Source organism: Nematolebias whitei, chromosome 6, assembly GCF_014905685.2.
Source record: "Nematolebias whitei isolate Nwh7 chromosome 6, NemWhi1, whole genome shotgun sequence".
NCBI lineage: Eukaryota > Metazoa > Chordata > Actinopteri > Cyprinodontiformes > Rivulidae > Nematolebias > Nematolebias whitei.
In genome coordinates, this window is record NC_056503.1 from 33615228 (window position 1) to 33640633 (window position 25406).

The window sequence follows — 25406 nt, forward strand, 5'->3', positions numbered from 1 at the left end:
TGTGCCAGGGTTTCAATACAAAACAAACTTAAAATAGCTACAAAGCCAACCAAAGTGTTGTGCAGACAAAACAACAGGTAACACACAAAGCAAAATACAAAATGAGGTAAATCAGAATATAGACAAAAAACGATGCAGATAATGACGACAAACCAGTGTGGAGCATACAGGATCAAAACACAGATCATCTTGTGTTGAAAGCTATTGAATAGCAGTGAGTTTTTAAACGGGACTTGAAAACCGAGAGGGAGGGGGCCTGTCTTACAAGCAGAGGTAACTCGTTCCAGAGTCTTGGTCCTGCTACAGAGAAGGCCCTGTCACCTCTGCGCTTAAGACGAGTTCCTGGAACTGTGAGGAGCAACTGGTTCGCTGACCTCAGGGAACGTGGTGGGACGTCATGTAAACAGCCCCTGAATCTAGTTTGCAGAACACCTCAACTTATAACTCAAAACTCCACAATCTCCATTCTTTGAGAAAGCTCCTCGGATGAGAAGCGAAACGTCTTTAGCTAGATAATAAAGTCCAGTTGTTTTGTTTTTAACCATTTTGGGGGATTTTCCAAGTCCTGGATGACAGAATCTTCACCAGCACGAGGCTCTAACAAGTTATGAAATGACAATGATGGTGGAGGGGTGGGTGTTAAGTGGAGGGAGTTGAAGCTGGACTCTGTGGTGGTGATAATGAGGAATTCATTGTGCAAAACAAAAGGAGGACAATCAGCGTAACAATTGATCATTAGTGCCAGAAAATAAAAACAACTTCCAGACTGTATTAAAAGTCAGTGAGCACAGATGTGTTTTATCATGAGACTAAAAAAAAACTATCTAGAATGTAGGGGCACCTGAAGAGCTGAACAAATGAAAGCATTTAAAGCCAAGATATCTTTATATGTGCGTCACTAACCACATACCGGTACCACATATAAGTAGGGTAGGGGTCCAGTTTAACATGATTTTAACTTAACATGATTTTGGGAGCAAACGCTGGAAGGAATAAACCATTCATCACTGGACTTTTGTTGGCTGCTGACAAGTCCTAGAGTTGTCAGTGGGGAGCAGAACTGGAACAAATTCAAGCTGCTGAAAATTTCCCGGTGTATCCTAGTGAAGCTTAAATAAAGCTTAATATATATATATATATATATATATAAAACGTAAATGGCACAAGAACAAAAAGTCAAGGCCATCATTACCTGAATGCTCTTACAAGGAAGTTTGAATGCCTGTGCGAGGATTTGCTCCAAATAAAACACTAAGTGAAATTCAAGCCTACTAGTTTATGTACAATGGAAAAGTACGACTTTACTTTTGAAACAGGACGGGCAGAACAAAAACAATAACGAAGAAAATGTATCGTAGTGTTCGATAAATAAATTATAAGCTTGTTAAAAGTAACCAGTCATACTAATATCTAATGGAAACATTGCAGTAGGTGTTATAATAAATGAATTAGAGTTGGCTTAAGCTTTTATACTCAAGCCAACAAGTCCCGCTTACACACATTTTTAACGGTTATTAGCTTTATGTTAGCTAAAGTTTAGATAATGTACGCAGCGACTAATTAAAGACTTACCTCGCAACAATCGGCCGGACTCTTACGCAGACTTTTACAGCCGATTCTTCTGCCATTTTTATGTTATGTGTCCTCTTGTATCATGTGTAAAAACTGAAAAACTACTGGGACGTTTCGAAAACAGCGACGCGTAAATCGGAAAATATGTAACCGACCGACGTCGTGTGTTAAAGCTGATTTGAAACTTCTTCTGCTTCGTTTTGATTGGGTAACGTCGTCGCGTGGACAGATCCAAACGGAAGGGTGGTGATCTGGAAACAAATAGATTACTATTTTGTTATAGTTGTTTTATTTGTTATTTAAATAATTTAAATTATACATTTACTTGATAATATGATAATTATTAGAATAATATGTGTTATATATTAAAATAAAACTGAACTAGCAAAAGAAATGTAATGTTGATTTGTACGCGTCCAGATGATGTAAAAAATATGCGACTTTTTAAGGTGACGTAATAAACCAATGCCGGCCAAACATGTGTACTGGCGTAATTTGTTTTTTTTTCACTGTGATTTAGAAAAAGGACAAACAAACAGGCGTTAACTATATTTTTTATTTATTGCGGGACTAGTTCTGAAGTTGAAATGTCTCTGTTTCTTGTGAACAGGTAAAGAACAACTGTTGATTACTTATGCCAGTTTGTTTATCTCTCTAGCCCTACATGAGGATTGGAAATTGCAGTCTAGTTATTTCCTATGAAGTCAAAACAGAAACCCAAGATGTGTGTTTTTTAAGTGAAACAAAATAATGTGTGAACAGCAATGTAACAGTATGCAATTTGTAATGTTTCTGCTTATTAAATTCTGAAAATTGACCAGCAAACTGGAAATAATCTAAATTTCATGAACGTAAATGGACTGTAAGATGTCAACAGTATGTAAAATGTTCTTTGCAAATACTTGCATTATTCTACATAAATCGATATAATATTTTATGACTATAAGTCTTGTTGATTTTTTAATGTTTGTGTTGTTTATAGATATCTAGGAGAAGAAGAAGAGGGAACCATCTCACAAGAATCTCAGAGTCAGGTGTTGCTGGCAAAACTGCAGCAGAAGGTGAAACGGAAGCAGAGACAGAGTTTGACAGAGGTGAAAGAATCTGTGCACGAAAAACAAACCAAGCAGCAGGATATACAAAAGAAATTAGGAGACGACAAGGACAGCAGTCATGAGCATATGCAGCACAAAAAGAGGAAATCTGAAGCAGGAGCATTGTATGATTCAGACCCTGACAACTTTGATGCAAAAGAAAAAAAAAAGAAGAAGAAACAGCCAGGTGTGTTGTTATGCTTATGTTTGCTTACTAGTTTCAGTTGATGCCTCGTATGGTTGGTGTGTATGGTATCCTTTTAATCCTTTTAACGGTTAAACTGTGAAATCTTTATAGGTGAAGCATGCAAGCAGTCGACACTTGATCATGGTCACATGGTTGTGGTACATTTGTTTTTGCACACATCTTTTATAGTCCACGAGACACAAGCACTTGGTTAACTCCTCACGTTGCAGTAAACATCACCGCACAGGTTTCTTCCCGTCAGAGTCTTTCAGCAGACAGACTCCTCCATACACAATGTCTGCGTGATCTCCATTCAGGAGTTTTTGGCCATTTGGCTAACATACTGTGTTTGAGGAGTTGTACAGCAGAATGTCCGAGTGCATTTTCACATTGAAAAACACGCCCAGAAACTTCTGACTAATCACATAATACTTCGATAAAAAGTTCAACCCAGGCCTCTTATCAAGAAGGAGGGGGCAAAGCCACTCTGAGAACAAAATTACAGAATTTTCGTTACGCAACTACGTCAACGAGAGCTGATTTTGCTGCTTCAGATAGAATATGCTTGGCACTAGTGTAACAATAAGAATTTATTTTCTAGTTTATAATTATTTTTGGTTCCTTAACTTGTTGCAATGCATTTTACATTTAAACTAACACTGCATCCATCTCCTTTTATATGCACAGATACTCTGTAGGCAGCTGTTTTTTTTTTTCCTTTTATACCCACCCATTTATCCATCCATCTGTCATTTTTTTCGCTTCTTCCTTTGCGGGTCGTGGAGGTCACTCGTGTCCATATCCAGCAGTCATTATACGAGAGGCGAGGGACACCCTGGACAAGTCTCCTGTCCATCACAGAGCCGCATAGAGATAACCATTCACTCTCACCTAGGGACAATTTAGAGTTACCAATCAGCCTAACATGCAAACTACACCCAGAAAGGCCCCCAGCTGGGATTCAATCTGGCAACCTTCTGGCTGAGAGGTGGCAGATCTACCAAATGCACCATTGTGCCGCCTCTTTTTATGCCCACATACTCCAATATTCATATTGGCAATATAAGGTCGGAGTTTTTGAAAAACCTGCCTGATTGTGAAAACTAAATATACTGTAGCTAGGCCTGTCGCAATCAGTTAATCGCAAGATAAATTAAAATTATTGACCTCATTTTCATTTATTGGCTTTATCGTTTCTTCGTGTCTCTCTCTTTCTACTGAAGACACTGGATGACAAAAGGCTCAACTCCGGGACTCTTCACTGACCCCTCCCTTTCTCTTTTTTCTTTAAAATCTGTTTTAACCGTTCAAAATCACATTTTTGGATCGTTAAAAGCACCCAAGCTGAGAAGCGAATCTACGAGCTAAGCTAAGAGGCCGACCTTGGAGAAAAAAAACTCTGTCTTGTCGAAGCTCCAAAATTCACAGTTGAAACCTGTGCCTTTGTCTAAAAAGTTGTTTTTCTCTGCAAAAAGAAGCTGAGAACTAGTTTACTGATTTTTTTTTATTAAAAGCTTTGTGTGACATGCTATGCTAAAGAGCTCAAAGCACCGTTTGCCATTTTGAGAACTGAAAAACAAGAACGTCAAGGGGCCTCCCTCCCATTTTTCTTAAAGAGACACACTGCTCGCTCGCTCACTATCCATTATTCAGTTCAGACAGTCTTATACTGCTATCCAGTGGTCAAAAAAGGTACTACACACAAAAATTAACCAACATTTCTTCTAAAATTTGACAATAACTAATTATTGTCAAATTTCAAATAATATTATCGTTTATCGCAATAATTTCTGAGACAATTAATCGCCCAGCAAAATTTGTTATTGTGACAGGCCTAACTATAGCTTCTTAAATTAGAAAAATCTTTTGTAATTAAAGGCGGTAGTAGTTTCAAAATGAGACGTCTGCAGAGTTTTTATGTATGAAGCTGTTTTCTTGTGTCTTTCCGATGATGTCCTATGTCGTGTTGGGAAAGGCACATTGATCTGCTGCCAAACTACCCCACATATTCTGTTGATAATGTTGGACACTTTGTCGGTCTCTGATTTTTAGGTAAGTTAGTTGAAGCCGTTTCTTCAGTGAGCAGAAGAGATGGGGCAGAGAACAAAGGAGGACAAAAACTGGAAGAGACAGAAAAAAACATTTCAAAACAGAGCCCAGAGAAAATGTCTGCCCCAGCAGGATTTACTGTTCTTGGTGGATTTGAGAGCAAGACTCTTCAGAAGGTACAGTGATCTGATGGTGCTGAAAGTTCCAGGTAGTCTTCACCGGTACAAGATTCTTTTCATCCAAGCATTGTTCTGTCCACAGGTACACAGAGTCCTGCCTCAGTGGCTCGCTGAGCCGGATTTTATTCACAGAGACATTAAAAGCAACTTAGTCCCTGTCTCTGCCATCTCAGGGGTTTGTGCTCAGCTTCTGAAAAAACTGGAGAGTAATGGGATTCAGCACTTCTTTCCAGGTACAGAAACAAAGTGTGTCTTTTTTTTTTTTTTTAAGAAATTTGGAGCTTAGATTGTGGAGCTGGTTTCACAAACAGTGTTTTTGTTTAAGTTGAACACATGTTATTAACCTCAACAACTGAGATTTGATTAACAATGTATGTCATTGTTTTCCACCATTCAATATAATTCCAAGAGCTGAGTATCAAATCATCATCATAAAGAATTATCACATTTCTGTTTTGGACCTTTGTGGTTGTATCATTTCAAACCTCAGACAGGTGAAGTTTCCAAAAAGTAATAAAAATTACACTCAGCCGGTTCTGGTGATTCACTTCTGTAAGAAGTGACACCTCACAGTTGTACCTAGAGTTATCCTGAAAAGACTTTCTTCATGTCTCGTAGCAAATCTAAAATTCATGATAATTTCACAGACATTTGAAATAAAAATAAATAAGTGTGGTAACCTACCTGCATCATTGCAGCACTTTTTACACTAAGTCATTCTAAAGCAGTTTAGTGTACACAAGGTTTTTAGGGGCATGGGAAGCAGAATATTGAACCTGGGTATGATCATTCGTGTTGTAAGGGTTTGTGATTGTTTCAAAGAAACATGAAAAGACTCTGATCTTTGTGTAGTGCAAGCAGAGGTGATTCCAGCCATCTTAGAGGGGGCACAGCATGGTCTGCTGATAGGTGGAGGAGGCTACAGACCCAGAGACATCTGTGTGTCGGCACCAACAGGAAGTGGCAAGACTCTTTCATTTGTCATACCTGTCATACAGGTGAGCGGCTATTTTTACTATTTGGAGGAAACCATTAATTGGTGCAGTTCTTGCTGCACATGAACACTTCGCTGTGATTGTTTTCAGGCGCTGATGCAGCGGGTGGTGTGTGAAGTCAGAGCGTTAGCAGTGCTGCCAACCAAAGAGCTTGCCCAGCAGGTCAGAAACTTTTAGAACTTTTAATCTTCAAGGGGTAGTTCTGATATTTAAAATGCTGTTCTGTGAAAGGTTACGACAACGAATATCTTACCTGTTGTGGATGGCTCTTTGAACAGCCTGAGTCTGGAAAAATAGGTTTAAATGAGACCAAACCGACAAAGCTTGGGTATTGCTGCCATCATAAACCAACTCCAGTCTCAAAACCTTCATAGTAGTTTAGTGAACCCTACTTTATAAACCTTTACATCTTCATCGGTTTTGAATGACATGTTTTTAACCTTTGTTTATCCAGGACCTTAAATTTAGCATCTCTTTTTTTTTTTTATGGAGACCTGGTCAAGATGAGTCATTGTTAAAGTTACAATCTTAATTGAAAGAATCATGCATTTCTTCTTAATCTCATTAAATAAAATTATATGATTATTTCCAAGTGCGAACGGTTGCAGTAGTAGCCCACTGTAGCACTTCCTGTGCAGCCTGGGGCACTTTTTTTTGCAGGAATAACATAAAATTTCTGCTGGAATAACGTGGTGTAAAATCGGTTGTGGTTTGAAGATGTGTAAACGATCATCCACATCAACTGCTGTGATTTGTTTAGATTGGAGTTGTTTTCAGAGAGCAGCAATCTACTTTGATCTTATCTCCAAACTCAACGCAAGTTCATCTTATCTAGTCAGAATGAACCTCTTTTTGTTAACTTGGGGTGTTCAAAAAGCCATCTAAAGTAGGTATGATCTCCACAGAACAAAATAAGTTATTTTTGTGACATGACTAAATAAAGCTTCTTGTCCATTTGTACAGGTTTACAAAGTGTTTGCATCATATGCTAATGGAACTCCCCTGAAAGTGCTGATGCTTGCAGGTCAGAAGCCGTTTGTTGCAGAGCAGGCTTCACTCTCAGAGCAAAGGTTTGAACTAAAGCAAAAAAAAAAATAATAATCCAATGAACATTTGCCTATTTAAAGATATTCTCTCACAGTTGAACAATAAAGATCAAATGGTAAAAGTAAAAAATATTATTATTTTCTTTACTATATAGTAGGGGTGGGCGATATGGCTCAAATATAATATTGTGATATTTCAGAGCATTCTGCCGATTTAACGATACATTTTGTGATATAACCTAAAAAAAAAAATAAAAAAAAAACAGAAATCATAGTTATTTATTTGAAAAAAATAACTTGGCATGTTGCTTTGCACTCTGGTTTCCTCCCACTGACCAAAAGCATGCATGTTAGGCTGATTGGTAACTTTAAATTGTCCCTAGGTGTGAGTGAGAGAGTGAATAGTTGTTTGTCTCATTTGTCTCTATGTGTCCCTGTGATGGACTTGTGACCTGTCCAGGGTGTACCCCGCCCCCTCGCACAGTGATTGCTGGACATGGGCACCAGCGACCCTCGTGACCCAAAATGGAAGAAGCGGGTAAAAGATAACGGATGGATGGATGTTGCTTTGCAGTATTATATAAAAATTAAAAAAACAACGGGTTAATTTAGCTGAAATTACTTTATTTAGTAAAGTATTCAGCCTCTAAGTAAAAAAATAAAAAAAAATAAAAATGATCCTGCATCACAGTGGCACAACTGGTAGAGCTGCTGCCTCTCAGAGAGCAGGTCCCTGGTTCAAATCCCGTTCCGAGGGCCTTTCTAGGTGGAGTTTGCATGTTGTCCCCATGCACGCGTGGGTTTTCTCCGGGTACTCCGGTTTCCTCCCACAAACCAAAAACATGCATGTTAGGCTGACTGGTAACTCTACATTGTCCCTAGGTGTGAGTGAGAGAGTGAATGGTTGTTTGTCTCTATGTGTCCCTGTGATGGACTGGAGACCTGTTCAGAGTGTACCCTGCCCCTCGCACAGTGATTGCTGGACATGGGCACTGTCGACCCTCGTGACCCAAAATGGAAGAAGCTGGTAAAAGATAATGGATGGAAAAATGATCTTTCTGTTATTTAGATTGAAAAAGTCTGCACAAAATATAGATCAACAAAATCCACCACAAAAACTAAGGTGCAAGTGCAGTTTCCTAAAGTAACCTGCAGTTTAGAGCGGGGGGAGACGCAGCCGAGCTGCGCCCGCACCAGCAGCTCAGAGTGGGGTGAGGGGGAGAGAAAAAAGCTGAGCTGCGTTTGTACCGGCAGCTTAGAGCGGGGTGACGTATCATGTCATGAAATTAGCATATCATGATATTGTTTATTTTCCCGGGCAAGCTTTTTTTTACCGGTATTATCGTGAACGATATGATATGGCCCAGCCCTAGTATATAGTTGGAAATCTTAGCACAGTGCAACCTTCAAATCTGTAAGGTGACACTTCGGGTTGGTTCTTTAAAGTGGATACATTTCAGGCAGTATTTTAAAAGCTTGAGCTTAAAGTTTGCAACTGTGATCAGATGATGTCAGTATATTATTAACTTTGTAAAAGACTGGACCACCTGCAAATCCTCTCTACTAATGATGTCTCTTCCAGAGGGGGCGTGAGGCGCAGTGCAGCAGACATAATCGTGGCCACTCCAGGTCGACTGGTCGATCACATCAACCAAAACTCCGGATTATGTCTGAAGCAGCTCAGGTTTCTTGTAAGTTCCTACAACAAAGCAGAATGAAAGTTTACAGACAGAGCAGTGGGAGTCATCTTTGTGTTGTACGTCTTTTCTAAGATCATTGATGAGGCTGACAGGATGATTGACAGCATGCACCAGTCGTGGCTCAGCCAGGTTGTGAAGGCGGTGTACAGCTCAGGAGCCGAACCAGAAGCCACGAGCATCTTCAGGAGGACAGAAGCAGCTTTTTCCACAGCAGCCAGGTGAGTCGGAGGGAGAAACCCACACATAACTCTGTGTCATGATGGAAAAATTAAAACCGTGTCTCTGATTAGGACATCAGTAGTTTTTTTATTTATTTCTAAATAAAAAAAGTAATAATAAAAAAATCCTGATACAATCAATTAAAACAGTCAAACCATAAAAACAGCAAACAATAAACGCCAACAGCTCAAGCTGAGTTAAAAGCCAAAGACAACATAAAGTGTTTTAAGAAAAGATTTAAAAACAGGAAGTGTCTCGACGTTCAAAGGCAGCTTGTTGCACAGTTTAGGGGCAGCGACTGAAAACGCTCGGTCACCTCTCAGCCTCCTCCCCGACTTTTGGACGACCAGCAGCGACTGATCTGCCGACCTGAGAGTGTGAGGGAACGAGCAGCTGGAGCAGGTCGGACATATACTGAGGGGCGAGACCACGGCGACATTTAAAAACAGAACCTTAAAATTGTTCCGGAAACGAACTGGGAGCCAATGTAGTGATTCTAAAACTGGGTTGATTCTCTCGTTTCTGCTACCAGTTAAAAGGCGAGCAGCAGCATTCTGAACCAGAAGTCCAGTCAGGATTAAGGCTCAGACCCACATGAAGTGTGTTGCTGTTTTCTAAAAGAGTTGTAATAAAAGCATGGATTAAAATCTCAAACTGATGCTGTGAAATGATGCTTTGACCTTGGCCAGTTGTTGCAAGTGATAAAAACTGGATTTTTAATTGAATTTAATTGAAGAATAAATCATTGATCAGATTACACTGGAACTACTCGCCCCTCACAATGGAGGCTCGTTAGGCTCTTTGTCTGCCTGGCTCACAGAGAGAGATTTTGGTCACCTCTGTGAACGTACCTGCAAACTTGTCGCTTTAATACGTCGTTTACGTGAATCGTCTAGATCTGAAGAGGGGTTTTTTTATGATCTGTGCTGCTGACTGTCCATGATGCTGATCTCATGCTGCTAATTACTTCATGTTGCTGTGTTCATTAGTCCTCATCTGCTCATACAGACTCATGTTCATGCTGCTGTTGTTTTGGCGCATTGTTTTTGTACCATTAGTGCTTAGTGTATTCTTAGTTTAGTGAATGTAGTACAGGGGTGGGCAAACTTTCAGACTCGTGGGCCACATTGAGTTCTAAAATTGGAGCGAAGGGCCGGGCCATAATACACGCCAGTGTCTGTAGTGCGCCTCTACTGGGGAAATGCTGGAACTACAGGTAAAACGACACAATTTTTTTCCCTATTAAATTCAGGTGGGTTTTTTTTTACAAACCGGATTCCAAAAAAGTTGGGCCACTAAACAAATTGTGAATAAAAACTGAATGCAATGATGTGGAGGTGCCAACATCTAATATTTTATTCAGAATAGAACACAAATCACAGATCAAAAGTTTAAACTGAGAGAATGTATCATTTTAAGGGAAAAATCTGTTGTTTCCAAATTTCATGGCGTCAACAAATCCCAAAAAAGTTGGGACAAGTCCACTTTTACCACTGTGTGGCATCTCCCCTTCTTCTTACAACACTCAACAGACGTCTGGGGACAGAGGAGACCAGTTTCTCAAGTTTAGAAATAGGAATGCTCTCCCATTCTTTTAACCCCCTTAACCCCCACCATGTGCTCCCTAAACAGGTCTCTCTTGAAAATGAGTTCTCGTGGCTCAATGAGACTAACCTGGATAAATAAAGGCTAAATGAAAAAAAAAAAAAAAATGAAAAAATTCATGTCTAATACAGGCCTCTAACTGTTCAATCGTCTTGGACCTTCTTTGTCGCACCTTCCTCTTTATGATGCGCCAAATGTTCTCTATAGGTAAAAGATCTGGACTGCAGGCTGGCCATTTCAGTACCCGGATCCTTCTCCTACGTAGCCATGATGTTGTGATTGCTGCTGAATGTGGTCTGGCATTATCGTGTTGAAAACTGCAGGGTCTTCCCTGAAAGAGATGACGTCTAAATGGGAGCATATGTTGTTCTAGAACCTGAACATAGTTCTCTGCATTAATGGTGCCTTTCCAGACATGCAAGCTGCCCATGCCACGAGCGCTCATGCAACCCCATACCATCAGTGATGCAGGCTTCTGAACGGAGCGTCGATAACAACTTGGGCTATCCTTGTCCTCTCTGGTTCGGATGACATGGCGTCCCAGTGTTCCATAAAGAACTTCAAATCGTGACTCATCTGACCACAGAACAGTCTTCCATTTTGCCACACTCCATTTTAAGTGACCCCTGGCCCAGTGCAAACGTCTGAGCTTGTGGAGCTTGCTTAGAAATGGCTTCCTCTTTGCACTGTAGAGTTTCAGCTAGCAACGGCAGATGGCACGGTGGATTGTGTTCACTGACAATGCTTTCTGGAAGTATTCCTGAGCCCATTCTGTTATTTCCTTGACAGTGGCATTCCTGTTTCAGGTGCAGTGACGTTTAAGGGCCCGGAGATCACGAGCATCCAGTAGAGTTTTACGGCCTTGACCCTTACGCACAGCGATTGTTCCAGATTCTCTGAATCTTTTGATGATGTTATGCACGGTTGATGATGATAACTTAAGTCTTTGCTATTTTACGCTGGGTAACACCATTCTGGTATTGCTGCACTATCTTTCTGCGCAACAATGGTGGAATTGGTGATCCTCTTACCATCTTGGATTCTGAGAGACACTGACACTCTGAGAAGCTCTTTTTATACCCAATCATGTTGTCAATTGACCTAATTAGTGTTAATTGGTCTTCCAGCTGTTCATTATATGCTCAATTTCCTTTTGCCAGCCACTTATTGCTACTTGTCCCAACTTTTTTGGGATTTGTTAACACTGTGAAATTTTGAATCAACATATTTTTCTTTTAAAATGTTACCTTTACTCAGATTAAACTTTTGATCTGTCATCTATGTTATATTACAAATAAAATATTGACATTTGCCATCTCCACATCATTGCATTCAGTTTTATTCACAATTTGTTTAGTGTCCCAACTTTTTTGGAATCCGGTTTGTATATAATTTGAACCAGTGGCGATTTTAACCTCTTTTTTGGGGTGCTTAAGCACCCCTAAATTTTACCTCAGCACCCCTGAAAAATAAAGTATTTAAAAAATATATATATATGTATATAATTTTTTTTTTTTCCAAATTTTGGACTATTTCGGCGGGCCAATTAAAATGCCCAACGGGCCTTATATGGCCCACGGACCAGGGTTTACCCATGCCTGATGTAGTATATTCTTAGTTCATGATTTGGATCTTACTAATGTTTTTCTTTACAATTTGTATTTTTGTTGGATATAACTGGGACCCTGTGTACACAGTTTCATTCCACCTTATGTACCACATATGATGTGAATGACCATAAAAATCATTGTATTCTTGTGTACTTGTAATAAACATCCATAACCTTTATCTAAATCCCCCTAACAATACACATGGAATGGCTTCTCCTGGATATCTGTGGTAAATTGATCTATTAATTACCTTGTCTTTTTCAAATTGTTGGAGGTAGTTTGAGATCTTCAGCATAATGTCTGAAATGTGAAGACTGAAGCACCTGTCTTCTAGCTGCACAATAGTGACAGCAGCCAAAAAGAATCAGCTAAAACTATCACTTCTTGAAGGTAACGCTGCGTACAGCTCACTACCTTTTTTATTAAAAAAAACGTTAAAGATCTCACACGATCTGTTAGCACTCATAATATATGTTAAGGATTACTCTCATCTACTAGCACACCAAATTTGAATACAATTTATTTAAAATTAACTGAGTTATAGCTATTTTTGTGTCTACCAAATATGATTAGCTTTGGCAGCCATATTGGATTGTGTTGACTCCAAAAGTTAATCGGTGGTTCATGTACTCCCAACGATTAATCTCTGAAAGTTTTATTAAAATCCATGCAGTAGTGAATGAGATATTTTGCTAACAGACAAACACACACAATCAATTATCACTTATTACACAACATAACTTGCCTCTCATGGTGGCAGGTGAAAAGTATAAGAAAAGCTGCATCAGTCTGCTTTTCTTCTCAGTTTGTCTCCACCTCAGATGCCGCTGCAGAAGTTGCTATTTTCAGCCACTCTCACTCAGAACCCGGAGAAGCTGCAGCAGCTGGACCTCCACCAGCCCCGGCTCTTCAGCTCCGTTCACAGCTCCTCCAACAACACTGCAATGGACTCCTCCCAGAAACAAGACCGCTTTGTCTTTCCCCAAGGCCTCACGGTAAAGAGACATTTAACCAGTCAAGTGGAAGTGGAGAAATGATGTTATGCGATTGATGAAGATGAGTACTTTTGTGTATTCAGGAGTATTTTATTTCCTGTACGATGGACAAGAAGCCCCTCCTCATCCTTCACTTCATCCTGTACATGAAGCTCTACCCCATCCTCTGTTTCACCAACTCCAGAGAGGCGGCACACAGGTCGGATGCAGGTTTTTATCACATCACTGACATTTTCACAGAACCCGCTGCTGTGTTCTTTTAGCTGTGCGAACTTTACATCTCCCAGACTGTACCTGTTAGTGAATCTCTTCGGTGGAGTCCAGTCAGCCGAGTTCTCCTCCAGACTCTCACCCGGTGAGAGGAAGAAGACCCTGAAGAGCTTTGAACAAGGGAAGATCCAGCTGTGAGTCTCGGCGTGCAACTTTTGGGTTGTCAACTCAAGCAAAGTACAGAGCTCTGCTAGATAGTTTTCGTCTGCGCAGTTATTTAATAATGACTTCTATAACATAAATTAAACAAGTTATGAAGCACTTTCCTGTAGAAGATAAATAATAGATCCCACTTTGTCCAATAGGTTGATCAGCACTGATGCAGCTACCAGAGGCATCGATATCAGCGGCGTCAAATGCGTTGTGAATTACGACGCTCCGCAGTACATCAGGACGTACATTCACAGGTGAGCAGCTCCGTTTTCTAAAGGTTTATAGCGACACTTCATATCATTTCCGTTCTTTTCCCAATGACGAGTTTCTTCACTTCCCGCTCCCCTCAGGCAGAAGGTTGTGGAGCATTAAGTGCAGAACCATTAGACTGAGGAACAGCTTCTACCCTGAAGCTGTTGGACTCATAAATCTCTTTTCAGTATTATCACTGATGAAAAAAAATCACTGTAATCGCAACTTTGATTGGTGATATGTGCTGCTGATTATCCATGCTGCTGATCTCATGCTGCTGAACAGCTTTCTGCACAGCTGCAGAAAGAAAAGCTTTGCAGGGAGTGGTGAAGGCTGCACAGAAATCTGTTGGAATCAGTCTCCCCACCATCACAGACATCTACACCTCCAGATGCAGGAGGAGGGCCACCTGCATCATGAAGGACCCCACCCACCCAGCACACGCACTTTGTGCCCCGCTCCCCTCAGGAAGGAGGTTAAGGAGCATTGAGTGTGGAACCACTGGACTGAGGAACAGCTTCTACCCTGAGGCTGTTAGACTCATGAATCTCTAACTAGAATAGTCACTGTGAGAAACCATATCATGTTGCTGCTGATCTGTTTCTGTTTCATGTTGCTGCTGATCTGTTTCAATGTTGATGTGTTCATGCGTGCACATCTGCTCACAGACTCATGTTCATGTTTGTGCTGATGTTCAATGTTTTATGTTATGAGTGCTTAGTGTATATTTAGTTGATGTTTTTCTTGGTTCATATCTTGGATGTTATTACTGTTTTTATTATACATTTTATTGTCGGATGTAACTGGGACCCCGTGTACATAATTTCGCTCCACCACATGTACCACATGAGGTGCGAATGACAATAAAGAAACTCTGACTCTGATTATTTCATGCTGCTGTATTCATTCGTACTCATCTACTCACACAGACTCATGTTTGCGCTGCTGCTGTTCGGCGTATTGTTTTGCACTATTAGTGTTTAGCGTATTTCTTAGTTTATATCTTAGATCCTTATTACTCTTTTTACAATTTATATTTTTGCTATTGTTGAATTTAACTGGGACCCTGTGTACACAATTTCGTTCCACCTCATATACCACATGTGATACAAATGATAATTAAACCTACTTGAACTTGAAGTGATGCTGATTTGTCTTTTTTGTTGTTGTTGTCGTGCAGGATCGGAAGGACAGCAAGAGCAGGAAAGGCAGGACTGGCCTTCACTTTACTGCTCAGAGTACAGGTACAGTATTCAACCTAGTGTGATGCACTGCCTCGAGAAAAAAAAGAGGTTAAATCATGTCGTCTGGACCAGTTTCTTTAAGGGAGAAATGTTTCGTCTTTTACCTGAAAGACTTAATCAGTCTGCGGCCTGCCAACTCAGATCTGTGCCATAAACATACCTGCAAAGTTGTCGCTTTTTGGCGAAATTCGCCGATTTCCAACTAAAATATGTCATTTACGTGAATCATGTCGATTTGAAGAGGGTTTTTTTTTTTGTTTTGTTTTCGGGGGTGGGGGGGTCAGAGGCGTGGTGGATGGCATAATTTCCCTTTAAGAAACAGCTTTCCTCCTTGGTCACTTGACTTAGCAGGGCACTAATCTCTTCGAGGGGTTTTGTCGATGGGGTGGGGGGAGGAGACACCTCCATGTTGCACGTTAGCTTACCGCTATGTTAGTGATGGCAGTTGTTGACCGGAGGGGGTGTTAGGATGCATGACAGAAGCGGAGCACTACGTCTGCAGCATCTTAGCTATTGCATCAGTATTGCACGTGGCTAGCTTCGTGCTACATTAACATTTAAGAAATTCGTTTTTGCTGTTAGCTAAATGCTCTGCTATATTTGGTGTCTCTGGTTGGCTTGCTGCTGTTGGTGCTCGTTTATTTTTTGGTTGACGCCATCTTTCCTATGTATGACTTCATTAAATTTGGCAGCACGAAGGTGCAGTGGTTAGCACTGTTGCCTCACAGCAAGAAGGTCCTGGGTTCAATCCCCACTTGGACCTGGGGTCTTTCTCTGAGGAGTTTGCATGTTCTTCTCATGCTTGCATGGGTTTTCTCCGGGTACTCCAGTTTCCTCCCACAGATCAAAAACATGTTAGGCTGCCTTCAGGCCCAGGCCTCCCTTGCAAAAGAGATCTGTGACCACAATGGGATTTGCCTGGATAAATAAAGGTTAATAAAATAAATAAAAATAAATTAAGATGTTTGTAAATGTCTTTTTTACCTGAAGTCTTTCCCCCCAATTTTCTTCTTGAAGTACACCAGAATGCTTAACAGTAATTTACGTATTAAAAAAAAAAAACCACAAAATATTTTCCCTCGGGGGTGGGGGGCACTAGGTTTGTCACCTTTTTCATCCCTATTGAGTTTTCATGTATGCATAAATAGCCCTCATTAGCTATGTTTACATGGACATAAGTAATGAGTAAATAGTCCATCTGTGTTTAAGTAAGTGCTATGTGTCGTCACCATCGTATGTTCCCATACAATGGCGAAATTAGTTGTCTGCATTTAAGCAATCGCACCTGGGATACACCCAGGTGGAACAGTAGTGTAAAATGCTTCAGTATATTATTGATCAAACAGCATCATGAAGACTAAGGAACACACCAGACTGATCAGGGATAAAGGTGAACTGTTTAAAGCATGGTTATGTCTTAAACAATATCCAGTGGTGTGAAAACTTTTTAAACACACTAAAAGAGGAACATGTCATCATGAGGGGAAAGGGTGTACCTCATGACATACGATTCAAAGATATATGATGTGATGCAAGCTATGATTTGATACACTTTATGATATAAAATATGTAACTTTATATTTGATGCACCATAGTAAGATGCAATATGATGTAGTACAAAAATTTGTTTATCGCCTCACTTAGGAAAAGAATTTCCTTCAAATGGTGGCGGAAGCAGGAAGCGCTGGGATCCAAAAGCAAGTGGTTAAACCAGCGTCCCTAAAGGGTATGGAAGCCCGGTATGAACAAATCCTGCAAGAGCTGGCTCGTGTTATTAAGGTATCGCCCCAATCCATTTTGTCCTTTTTAAATTCTAGTTTGAATAAAAAAACTGAACTGCTTTCTTTCTTTTTGCAGGATGAGAAAGCCAGATGATGACGCAGCGCTTGTCGATCCAGTTTATCTGTTTATGCTAAATTTGACTTTTGTATTTTTGCTGTTAAATAAAACACAAACTTCATTTAGAACAGTAGTTTGTGCTTGTTTACAGAGACATCAACTGTGAAGGCAAGTGGAAATTTTTAGCGTTGTTCCAATTGACATCAGTTTGAAAATGATACGACTGGATTGGATTTATTAGACAATATCGGAGCGGTCATCTTGTAAAATAATCATGTTTGTACAAACCGGATTCCAAAAAAGTTGGGACACTAAACAAATTGTGAATAAAAATTGAATGCAATGATGTGGAGATGGCAAATGTCAATATTTTATTCGTAATATAACATAGATGACAGATCAAAAGTTTAATCTGAGTAAATGTAACATTTTAAAGGAAAAATATGTTGATTCAAAATTTCACAGTGTCAACAAATCCCAAAAAAGTTGGGACAAGTAGCAATAAGTGGCTGGAAAAAGAAAATTGAGCATATAACGAACAGCTGGAAGACCAATTAACACTAATTAGGTCAATTGACAACATGATTGGGTATAAAAAGAGCTTCTCAGAGTGTCAGTGTCTCTCAGAATCCAAGATGGCAAGAGGATCACCAATTCCACCATTGTTGCGCAGAAAGGTAGTGCAGCAATACCAGAATGGTGTTACCCAGCGTAAAATAGCAAAGACTTTTAAGTTATCATCATCAACCGTGCATAACATCATCAAAAGATTCAGAGAATCTGGAACAATCGCTGTGCGTAAGGGTCAAGGCCGTAAAACTCTACTGGATGCTCGTGATCTCTGGGCCCTTAAACGTCACTGCACCTCAAACAGGAATGCCACTGTCAAGGAAATAACAGAATGGGTTCAGGAATACTTCCAGAAAGCATTGTCAGTGAACACAATCCGTCGTTGCCAGCTGAAACTCTACAGTGCAAAGAGGAAGCCATTTCTAAGCAAGCTCCACAAGCTCAGACATTTGCACTGGGCCAGGGGTCATTTAAAATAGAGTGTGGCAAAATGGAAGACTGTTCTGTGGTCAGATGAGTCACGATTTGAAGTTCTGGATGCCATGTCATCCGGACCAGAGAGGACAAGGATAGCCCAAGTTGTTATCAACGCTTCGTTCAGAAGCCTGCATCACTAATGGTATGGGGTTGCATGAGCGCTTGTGGCATGGGCAGCTTGCATGTCTGGAAAGGCACCATTAATGCAGAGAACTATGTTCAGGTTCTAGAACAACATATGCTCCCATCTAGACGTCCTCTCTTTCAGGGAAGACCCTGCATTTTTCAACACGATAATGCCAGACCACATTCTGCAGCAATCACAACATCATGGCTACGTAGGAGAAGGATCCGGGTACTGAAATGGCCAGCCTGCAGTCCAGATCTTTCACCTATAGAGAACATTTGGCGCATCAAAGAGGAAGGTGCGACAAAGAAGGCCCAAGATGATTGAACAGTTAGAGGCCTGTATTAGACATGAATGGGAGAGCATTCCTATTTCTAAACTTGAGAAACTGGTCTCCTCTGTCCCCAGATGTCTGTTGAATGTTGTAAGAAGAAGGGGGATGCCACACAGTGGTAAAAATGGACTTCTCCCAACTTTTTTGGGATTTGTTGACGCCATGAAATTTGGAAACAACAGATTTTTCCCTTAAAATGATACATTCTCTCAGTTTAAACTTTTGATCTGTGATTTGTGTTCTATTCTGAATAAAATATTAGATGTTGGCACCTCCACATCATTGCATTCAGTTTTTATTCACAATTTGTTTAGTGTCACAACTTTTTTGGAATCCGGTTTGTACTTTGCAGGGCAGAAGTGACACCAAAAAACTAATGTGAAAACATTCACGTGCATAAACATTTGTGTCTTTTTATACACAAGTTGAAAAAGTTAATTACACCATATATGTTTGTGTTTACAGTTAAAAATAAGCTCATTGCTGACCTGCTTCTTAATGTTGGAATGAGAAAATGTTCACTTTTTACTAACTAGTTTGGAGCACTTTAATATCCAAATTTAAACTTGAACACTCGCTGCAGCATCAGACAGTTCAGAACTCACTCAATGTGTCTTTATTTAGTCACTCCCTCTTTACAACGCATTATTTTCATGTTTGCAGTCACACAGTGTAGCACACATTGCAGTGTCATCAGTCCCATCTGGAAGTCTTCTTCTTCATGCATCTCTCTCCTTGGCTGTCGATGGCCTCATAAAGCTGCTGGTCATTTTCTTTCATTGCATGCATGTAACCCAGATAACCCACACTCAAAGTGATGGTCACCAGTCCAAACGCCATCACTGTCTTGTTCTGCAAAACAATACAGCTCGGTTAAAAGTTACAAAATGAAAAATACTAGGATTTCCATCAACGTTTCACAGTAGTTTCCTTCCAGATGAAGCAGTTGCCACATCTAACGCTAGTTTAAATCCACTTTGTTGTTAAACTAGTGTGGAAATGTCAAAAAAGACGGTCTCTTTCTGTGTCTGTAACTTGGTTTGGACTAAAATGTTGAGGTGAAAGCATAAAGTTAAACAGGACAACTAGACAGTGCGCTCCCTGTGGAGGAGCAAAGATGGCAACAGCTCACAGCCAATAAAGCAAACATCTGATTAACCGCAAGACCTGTGTCGCAAATTATTTGTATCATTTTACAATAAATTAATATAATTGATCATGATAGTTTCATTCAACAATCGTGAACCATTCATATACAAGGATATTGTGATCTAAATTAGATCTGAAGTCAGTCAACACAACTCATAAATTACATATAAAGGGTAATGCATAACGGTATTGGAACAACGTATATTTATCATTGTTTATGTTCTGTAGTCGACACAAAATGTCAACTGAATACTCGGAGATACTTTGAAGGATGAAACTTGTCTACTGATAACTGTCTTCTCAACAAGTCAGGTTTGTGTAAAGGAAGTCAAAACTATATTACACTGTAAATATTACATAAATCAGAGGCAATACCAGGTTGTACCATTTAATATGTGCTGCATTGTAACATAGTTCAGTATAGTGCTTATAGACTAATTTTAAGAAGTTAACATTATTAGCTAGGGTCAGTTCACATTGAGGTAAATAAGATCAAATCTGCTGACCTGTGAAATTAGTTTTCCTTTTTCTCTTCGGTTGGTACAACCTTGGCGGACACAGCTTTGTGGCATTTTTACATGGATTAGTTTATATATTAATATTATCATTAAAATTGGCTCCCGTCCCTCCAATGAATCACGTCACGTGACCAACGCGCTCTTAACTCATCTTTAAAAACATATTTAAAGATAAGGCTAACGGAAAATAGTGACGGAATTGTTAAAGTTTGATTTAAACGACTATATATTATATATAAAGTTTATACTCTGTCGTTGCTACTCAATTCATACAAATAGCTAGTCTTTTGTTAGCATCTCACAGGTTTGATGAAGAGTTCAGGGTTGACAGCGCGGAACAGCGTGGTGGTCTGCGCCCCCCTCAGCCCGGGGATCCTGAAGCCTTTCTCTCCGGGACTGTCCTTCCCTTTTCCGCTTTCTTTATCCGACATGTCCCGTCGAAAAAACACCGAACACTTTTGCAGAAAGGTGAGATATTAGAAGCTCTAAGAATAACGCCTAATCATTTTACAACTCTGCTAGCTAACCTATGTTAGCCTAAATGTTGTTGTGGAAGTCTTCTTCGTCGTTTTTATCCTGCTTGCTAATGTTTATGATGTCACAATGCTGCCATCTACTGGTACAAACGTTTGTAACGTGAAGGGTCAAAAGCTGCACATTGCCCTCTTGTGGCCAAATAAAGTATGACAAAAATAAACCAAATAAATTATTCTGGGTTACCAAGATTTTTTTCATCACTTCTCACAACAAAATTTTATTTATTATTATTATCTATCCATATTCATCCATCTTGTCAATATCATTTTGTCAACTTTAATGTTATCCTACTTGTTTTGATATCTTGATATCTTCACCTATTTTCTTTTATTTCTCAACTCCCTGATAGTTTTTTTTATTTCCTAACATATTCATTACCTTTGCATTTTATGAAGATATTATTATATTGTTTGTATGTTTAAATAATGACAATAAAACAATAGTTAAAAGGGATTTCAGTCACTTTTACATTCACAGTTGTCATCATTCTTTGTTAAAATCAGGTCTCTCTTGTAAATGAGTCTTTGAGGCTCAATGGGATTTACCTGTCTAAATAAAGGTTGAATGAATGAAAAACAAATCTCCAAGTTCCTCTAATGTAAACACTGGATCGACACAAAGTATGGCTAATTATTCTGTCTAACATACTTTTTTAGTTTTTAATTCTAGAGTTTTTTTTTATTATTGTACAAAGTGACTGAGGGTAATAATGACTTTTCTAGTACAGTATAAGCCTAAGCAGCTGTTTTTCTAGCATGTCTGAACTGTTTTGAGCACATTCCTTTATGTACCAGTGTTCAGTACTCACTTTAACTTCCTCTTGTGGTAGAAAAATATAACACCAAAACAGAAATCAATTAAAAATGCTCATCCCTGTTGCTTAAAAGTTGTTAGTTAGTTAGTTAGTCAGTTAGTTGTTCAGTAAACAGGTGTTTACAAGCCATGAAGTAAAGATAAAATAATTATATTCCACTTGCCTTGCCTTCAATTTTCACTTGACTCAAAATACATTTTTCTGACTTTTCTTACACTTTAGCTCCCTCTTGTGGCAGAAAAATGTAACACCAAAACAGAAATCAATTAAAAATGATCATCCCTGTTGCTTAAGTAGTTAGTTAGTTGTTAAGTAGGTGTTCATAAGCCATGAAGTAAAGATGAAAAAACGATATTCCACTTGCCTTGCCTTCACTTTTCACTTGACTCAACGTGGACATTTTTCTGACTTCTCTTACACACACACACACACACACACACACACACACACACACACACACACACACACACACACACACACACACACACAGGTTTGTTTTGCTATCTTTGTGGGGCCTTTGCATTGACTTCCATTCATTTTTCATTCATTTCTATAGCCTAACCATGACCTTTATCCATAACCTAACCATTACCAGTACATACCTAACCCTAAACCTAACACATCCTCAATTCACACCTTAGTCCTAAACCTAGCCCCTAACCCACCAACGGGACTTCTTCTTATGGGGCCCGGGCTTTGGGCCCCATAAGGAGCAGTTGGTCCCCACAATGTAGTATAAGTTGGAAAAATGGGCCTCACAAAGTAGCATAAACAAGGACACACACACACACACACACACACTGTTCCTCATGTCTATAGTGGATCAGAGTTCATGAAGAAGGAAACAAAAGTCTATCTGATACTGAGGGTTGATTAAAGAAACGAACCCTGAGTCACGTGGTTCACCATAATGGTGACGCTTCTCTGCTGTTTGTCTTCTCTTTTTGTCATGTCAGACACGTTTGCTCATATACATATGCACGAGGATTATTTAATAGCACAAAAAATAAACTTTTTACCATTTTGAATGGGTGGTATTTAGCAATACCATAAAGTCCAAACTTTATATATTTAAGCATCTTGACTCAAGAAGTGATTTTTTAGAATAGTGCAACTTTTCTGGGGAACTAAAGTGGGTAAAAGGCTACAGACTCACTTCATGTCAAACTTATGCAACAAGCTGACTAAAATATCTCAACAGATAGACCTTTCCAGTAAGTTTTTCAATGACTCAAGAATTTGTAAGCCCAAGATTCGGTGATGTCGAAACTAAGGTGTGGCAGCTGCTTCGTAGATAATCGGGGTAGTGTCTGCGTTGACTGATAACAGCCCTACTGCACCTTTAACAAAACACTGGAGTGACGTAAGACGCAAAATACGTGCTGAATTCAGGCAGGAAGCGCTCGTGTCGTCAAGTTCGATAAAATAAAACAGGATCATACAGGAAGTGAAATATTCAAATTTTAATAAGAATAATGTTACCTCTAAATATTTATGGGAAAACTACCAGATTTTAATAAGAATATGCTTTCATATTTTACTGTTGAACATGTGTATGTATCGTCGTTGAGTTGGCTTTTTTACAAAGAGAGTTGTCATGAGTGAATCTATTTTGAAAATCCAAAAAGGAAGTAGTTGCTTAATATCGCGTGCGATTTAAGTCTGCCACAGAGAGCAACCGACACACAGTGGCTGGCGTGAACGAAAACGGGGGACTGCTTAGACAAGAACCGGCTGGGCTGTCGACTGGCACTCAACATGCAACAATTTAAATGTTGAGCGTGGCTCGGAAAATATCCGTGTTTACCGTCCGAACCGGCGACAGTTGACGGTGAGCGGTTTGAAAGCCAGCGGGGCGGTTAGCGGGTTCACAGCGGAGAGGAAGCGGAGTGTCGGCTGCTCTTGAGAGCCATGAGAGAGTACAAAGTAGTGGTTCTGGGGTCCGGGGGCGTCGGGAAGTCCGCAATAACAGTCCAGTTTGTGACGGGATCTTTCATAGAGAAATACGACCCAACGATAGAGGATTTCTACAGGAAGGAGATCGAGGTGGACTCGTCTCCGTCCGTGCTGGAGATCCTGGACACGGCGGGGACCGAGCAGTTCGCCTCCATGCGGGACCTGTACATCAAGAACGGCCAGGGCTTCATCCTGGTCTACAGCCTGGTGAACCAGCAGAGCTTCCAGGACATCAAGCCGATGCGAGACCAGATCATCCGGGTCAAACGGTACGAGCGGGTGCCGATGATTCTGGTCGGAAACAAAGTGGACCTGGAGGGGGAGAGGGAGGTGTCGTCCGGGGAGGGGAAGGCGCTGGCGGACGAGTGGAGCTGCCCGTTCATGGAAACTTCAGCCAAAAATAAAAGCTCTGTGGACGAACTGTTCGCAGAGATAGTCCGACAGATGAACTATGCCTCCACACCAAACGGCGACGACCAGTGCTGCTCATCCTGTGTGGTTCTTTAAAAGACAATCATGGAGTTGTGTCCTCTGCTCAGTTTGGAAGTTTGCAATGGTAAGTTAACACCTCGCACTCTGCAAGTGTCGACACTTTTTTGCAAATCTGCACAAACTTCTTTTTTTTTTTTTTTTACACGCGTGCTTTTTATAGACGTGCAGGTTTGTGAGGAGATCTGAACCGGATGTGGGCTAAACACCTTCATAACCATTAGGTTTTACTGGTAACCCAGCAGATGTAAACATTTAATCCGTTGTGTTGTTAAGCAGATTGGGGAAGTTTCTGTTTTAATTTACAGAACTGCAGGAGAAAGACTTGCCAGGGATCTGCAACCTGCGGCTCTGGGGCCACATGCGGCTCCTAAGCCTCTCGTCTGTGGCCCTTTTGAAGCTTTGACCAAAACTAGCGTGATATTTAATTTGATTTATTATTTTTATACCCGCAACCGAAAATCCAAGTCAGGTTTATTGTCATTCTCGTCACATGTGGTACACAAGGTGGAATGAAATTATGTACACAGGGTCCCAGTTACATCCAACAATAGCAAAAATGCAAAGCGTAATAAGAAACGGTGTATAAGGATCTAAGATGTACGACAAACGTCACGCCAAAAGATCCAGCTAAACACTAATAATGCAGAACAATACGGCGTAACAGCAGCCTGAACATGAGCCTGTGGTGAGCGGATGGGTACGAATGAATACGGCAGCATGACATAATCCAAAACGCTAGTTTTGAGGTTGAAAATGCAGTTTTCTGTCAATATGTGACATGCGTGTCCCATATGTGATTGAATTTAGCTACTTAATTTCTCCGACCTCAAGGCTTATGGTGACTTACAAAAAAAAAAAAAAAAACTTGTCCAGCAAAGGGATTAATTTTTCGGCACCCTTACACCACTTAAAAGTGGTATACTTAATTGAATACATGTAAAAACTCATATTTTTAGTTTTATGTCACCCCATAGGGCCAGAAAAGCTGTCCTCCAGTGACCTCTAAGTGGCCCATGGGCCACCAGTTGATAAGCAGGTGTTGCGTCTCCAGACATTTTAGTATTTGGTGAGCAAAATGGCAGAAATGGCTCTTTCGATCAAAAAGGTTGCTGGTTTAACTCACGATCTGAAAATCTTAAAGTCATTTTAATAATCTAAGAAATAAAGTTTGCATGGAGCAACAATATATATTTGGCTCTAAAAAAAAAAAAACACTTGACAGTATTCTGTTTATAAACTATATATAAAAAATTACAGTTTCTCTTATTCTGTGACACAATATCCTACAGAAAGAATTAATACTTCACAAGAAATTACACAAACCTGACATTCCTTCCCTTATATATATAGATATCTATAGATATCTATATATATATATATATATATAGATATATATAGATATCTATATATATCTATATATATA

At 39.9% G+C, this 25406-nt stretch overlaps 4 protein-coding genes across 4 annotated transcripts in view; 2 read left to right on the top strand and 2 right to left on the bottom strand.

The window, feature by feature from the left end:
* cenpe (centromere protein E) overlaps positions 1-1638 on the bottom strand; it is a 53835-nt gene extending 52197 nt beyond the window's left edge. The window contains 1 exon segment of the mRNA XM_037677819.1: positions 1573-1638. Within this exon segment, the coding sequence (XP_037533747.1) occupies positions 1573-1628 (56 nt within the window). The 5' untranslated portion in view covers positions 1629-1638.
* A 391-nt stretch (positions 1639-2029) lies between these two features.
* Positions 2030-17045, top strand: ddx51 (DEAD (Asp-Glu-Ala-Asp) box polypeptide 51). Its single transcript, XM_037677533.1, has 16 exons — positions 2030-2182; positions 2555-2853; positions 4906-5078; positions 5164-5314; positions 5934-6079; positions 6167-6238; positions 7040-7146; positions 8705-8813; positions 8895-9040; positions 13062-13251; positions 13335-13450; positions 13539-13655; positions 13827-13928; positions 15107-15170; positions 16815-16949; positions 17028-17045. Exons 1-16 carry the CDS (start codon positions 2160-2162, stop codon positions 17043-17045), a joined length of 1968 nt encoding a protein of 655 aa, XP_037533461.1. The 5' UTR covers positions 2030-2159.
* A 2053-nt stretch (positions 17046-19098) lies between these two features.
* Positions 19099-20756, bottom strand: smim8 (small integral membrane protein 8). Its single transcript, XM_037677532.1, has 2 exons — positions 20487-20756; positions 19099-19369 (listed from the first exon to the last, which is right to left on the bottom strand). Exons 1-2 carry the CDS (start codon positions 20613-20615, stop codon positions 19211-19213), a joined length of 288 nt encoding a protein of 95 aa, XP_037533460.1. The 5' UTR covers positions 20616-20756; the 3' UTR covers positions 19099-19210.
* Positions 20757-23210: 2454 nt separating this feature from the next.
* LOC119410646 (ras-related protein Rap-2b) overlaps positions 23211-25406 on the top strand; it is a 3730-nt gene continuing 1534 nt past the window's right edge. The window contains exon 1 of the mRNA XM_037677531.1: positions 23211-24047. Coding sequence (XP_037533459.1) covers positions 23447-23998 — 552 coding nt within the window. The 5' untranslated portion in view covers positions 23211-23446 and the 3' untranslated portion in view covers positions 23999-24047. The remainder of the gene's footprint in view (positions 24048-25406) is intronic.